We start from the raw sequence: 3,331 nt of genomic DNA, 5'->3' as shown, positions 1-3,331 counted from the left end.
AGCACTCGGGAGGCAGAGGCAGGCGGATCTCCGTGAGTTCGAGACCAGCCTGGTCTACAGAGCTAGTTCCAGGACAGGCTTCAAAGCCACAGAGAGACCCTGTCTCGAAAAACCCAAAAAAAAAAAAAAAGAATATGAACATTTACAACTTCTTAAGTGAAGAGTTTAATGTATTACAGTGTCTTTAAAGCCACACTTCATTCAGCTTAGATAAATCTGTTACTTTACTCTGAGGTCACAACTATTTTCCTGGATTTAAATACAGCTTATCACATTCAGAAATATATGTTTTGATTTTGTTTTTTGTTGTTGTTTTTTGTTAATAGGGACAAGGTATCATTCTGCTTTATTTAAGTGTGGTGTGTTGATAGTGCCCTTTGGTTTAGCTTAACCCTTACTGTTTTATGTGTGTAGAGCTAAACTTACTTCGTAATGTTGATGCTAATAACATGGAGAACAGTACTACTATGAAGAATTCTAGTTTGTTGAGTGGATTCAGGGGAGGTTCTAGCTACAACCATGAAACAGAGACTATCTTTGCATTGCCAAGGATGCAGCTTGAATTTAAATCAATTCATGTTCAAGAACCACAGGAACCTTCATTACAAGGTATGTAGAGAAAGAATCTCTAGTCTTAACAGCACTAAGGAAATTCTAAAGAAACTTCTGACTACTGCTCTCTTACAACAGGTTATTTTGGTATATTAATTTAATAAAACTGATGATATAAGTCAAATTGATGTTTTTACCAGATACTTATGGCCTCTGGTTAATTATTTAGCTTGTTTGGGCCTTTTTTTCCCAAGTACTGGGAATAACAATTGGACTTTATTAAAATAAACAATGGCACATTCTAAGAATTTTTAATAATCATTAGTCTATAAATCATGTTCATATAGCAGTTGCTCATTTCTTTACAGTTATATTTCAAATGGATGCATTATATTGATCTATGTAAATATTAATGGGAAGAGGCCTTGAAATTTTTTACTATAAAAGAACTTTATCATTACAGATGCCAACTTGAAACCCAAGGTGGAATGCAGTGTGGTGACAGAGTTCACTGACCACATTTGTGTGACTATGGATGCTGAGCTCATCATGTTTCTCCATGACCTAGTGTCAGCCTATCTGAAAGAAAAAGAAAAGGGTGTGTTTAATTTCTCCTTTTATTTTCTTCCCTGTAAACTTTACAGGAAAGGCAGGGATCAGTGGATTAACATGGGGAATGTTTTCATGGTCTAATATAGAATGAATGGAGCATGTCTTTTCCTCTGCAGGCTGCAGATGTCAAGAAATAATATTGCTAAGACTAAATGACATTTCCTGAGTATCTAGATACATGGCACTCTTTTTTTATTTCCATTTATTTATTTTGGTTTTGTGGGGGATGAGGTACATTATGTCATACATGTAGAGATCAGGATAGCTTATAGGAGTCAGTTTTCTCCTTCCGCTATGGTATTTGTGAAAATCAAATTCAGGTCATCAGCCTTGGTAGCATCTGACTGCACTTTAATGGCACTCTTTCTATAAGAGTTTGGGATTTGGGTTTTTGTTGTTGTTCATTTGTTTGCTTTATTTTTTAAAATAGGGACTGGAAAGATGGCTCCATGTTTAAGAGTACTTGCTTCTCTTCCAGAAGGCCTAAGTTTGGATTCTAGCTCTCATGTCAGATGGCTCACAACAATACATAGTTCCTGCTCCAGGGGATCAAACACCCTCACACGCATGCACGTGTACCCACACCCACACACAGAGAGCATGCATATACATAAATAAAAATCAAAAATAAATGTTTTAGTAGTTTCTAAAAATATTAAAGTCTGTAGTTAAAAGCCTTATAGATGATTTTTTGCAAAGTAGGAAATGGGAGGAAATACTACAGACTTAAGTAAAATGAGTGAAGAAACAGCTACCTAATAAAATTGCATTGTTTTATCCATAGCATACAGTTGGAAAAACTGAATTTATTAAGGAGATAATTCTGTGCAAAGAACATTTTAGTTTTATAAATAAGTTACTTATATCTTAGTAGCCCAGTTTTGATTTCATGAGCTAGATAACATGTTTCCTTAATGGCACATAAATATTGACTCATTAAGAAACATACAGTGACCCTAATAACCTATTTGGAATTGGTTTAATGTATTGTAGTCCTCCATAGCTATTGATAAAGTGAAGGTCTTTGAGTGACCTCCCAAACATGCTCATTTATTCTGTTCAGTATTTATTGCACAACTGTTGTGTATTTATGAAAAATAAAGTTATGGTGGGTTAAATATCAGATGTATTGTTTTTTTCAGTGCTAGGATCTAGGGCCTCATGCATGTGTAGCAGACAACAGCTGAACTATATACACATCACTTTTTACCTTTTGTTGTTGCTGGTGTTGGTGTTGAGCCAGGCTCTCCCTAAGTTGCCCAAACTGACCTTAAGCTCACTCTGCTTCCAAAGCAGACATTGAACTTTTGATCCTCCTGCCTCCAGCTCCCACATAGCTCTGGGATTACAGGGATACACTGCCTGGCCCAATTCTACATGTGATTCTTACTAAATGTAGCTTGAGAAGGATAATTTGTTTAGAATATAATATAATACTATTTTGTTTTTTTATGAAGAAAATTTTTAAATTTACCTTGCAGATACATCAAAAGTAAAAGATTATCAAAAAGACTGTGATGAAAGTACAAATTTAATGTAACATAGATTGGACTACTCTTTATTACTGTTCCTCAGAAATGTGCCAAAAATTGAGAGTAAAATCTATAGTGATGGTGGGAAGGTTCAATATCCTACACATCTCACACTTTGCCCTAGAAAGCGCAGTATGATGCGCCTACCCAAAGCATGAACCTCTCCTTCATGTCCTAGCACATGAAGTGTAGCCGCCACTCGTCATCCTGCTCTGTACCAACCATTTCTACTCTGCCCATGTATGAACGCCTGCACTTGTTCCTCTCAAATGTTATATAAGGCGTTCGACATTTCATGAAATACTCTTATTGGTCTTAGTCTACCTCAGACTAGTCTCCCTCTAAAGCAAAAATCTCTTTAATTTAAACTGTTTTAGTCAGGTGTGTAGCATAGGCTTATAATCCCAATGACTTAAGGGGATTGTGAGTCCCAGGTCAACCCAGGCAATTAGTGAGAGTCTCTCGCTCAGAAAAGAAAAATAAATTAAAGGGATTAGAGATACAGTCTTAGTGGTAGAGTACTAATGTGGCATCTGGTAGGCCTTTATTTTTTTTATTTTATTTTTTTATTTTATTTTTTGCTTTTTCAAGACAGGGTTTCTCTGTGGTTTTGGAGCCTGTCCTGGAACTAGCTC

General features: G+C 36.0%; 1 protein-coding gene across 1 annotated transcript in view; it reads left to right on the top strand.

Annotated features, from left to right (window-relative positions):
• Kiaa1109 (KIAA1109 ortholog) overlaps nt 1-3,331 on the top strand; it is a 207,895-nt gene that overhangs the window by 198,111 nt on the left and 6,453 nt on the right. Inside the window, exons 83-84 of the mRNA XM_005370400.3 lie at nt 415-609; nt 1,016-1,150. Coding sequence (XP_005370457.1) covers nt 415-609; nt 1,016-1,150 — 330 coding nt within the window. The remainder of the gene's footprint in view (nt 1-414; nt 610-1,015; nt 1,151-3,331) is intronic.

The sequence above is a fragment of the Microtus ochrogaster genome, unplaced genomic scaffold, assembly GCF_000317375.1.
Source record: "Microtus ochrogaster isolate Prairie Vole_2 unplaced genomic scaffold, MicOch1.0 UNK78, whole genome shotgun sequence".
NCBI lineage: Eukaryota > Metazoa > Chordata > Mammalia > Rodentia > Cricetidae > Microtus > Microtus ochrogaster.
Note: the sequence above shows the minus strand (reverse complement) of the source record. Positions and strands in the feature narration are given on the sequence as shown.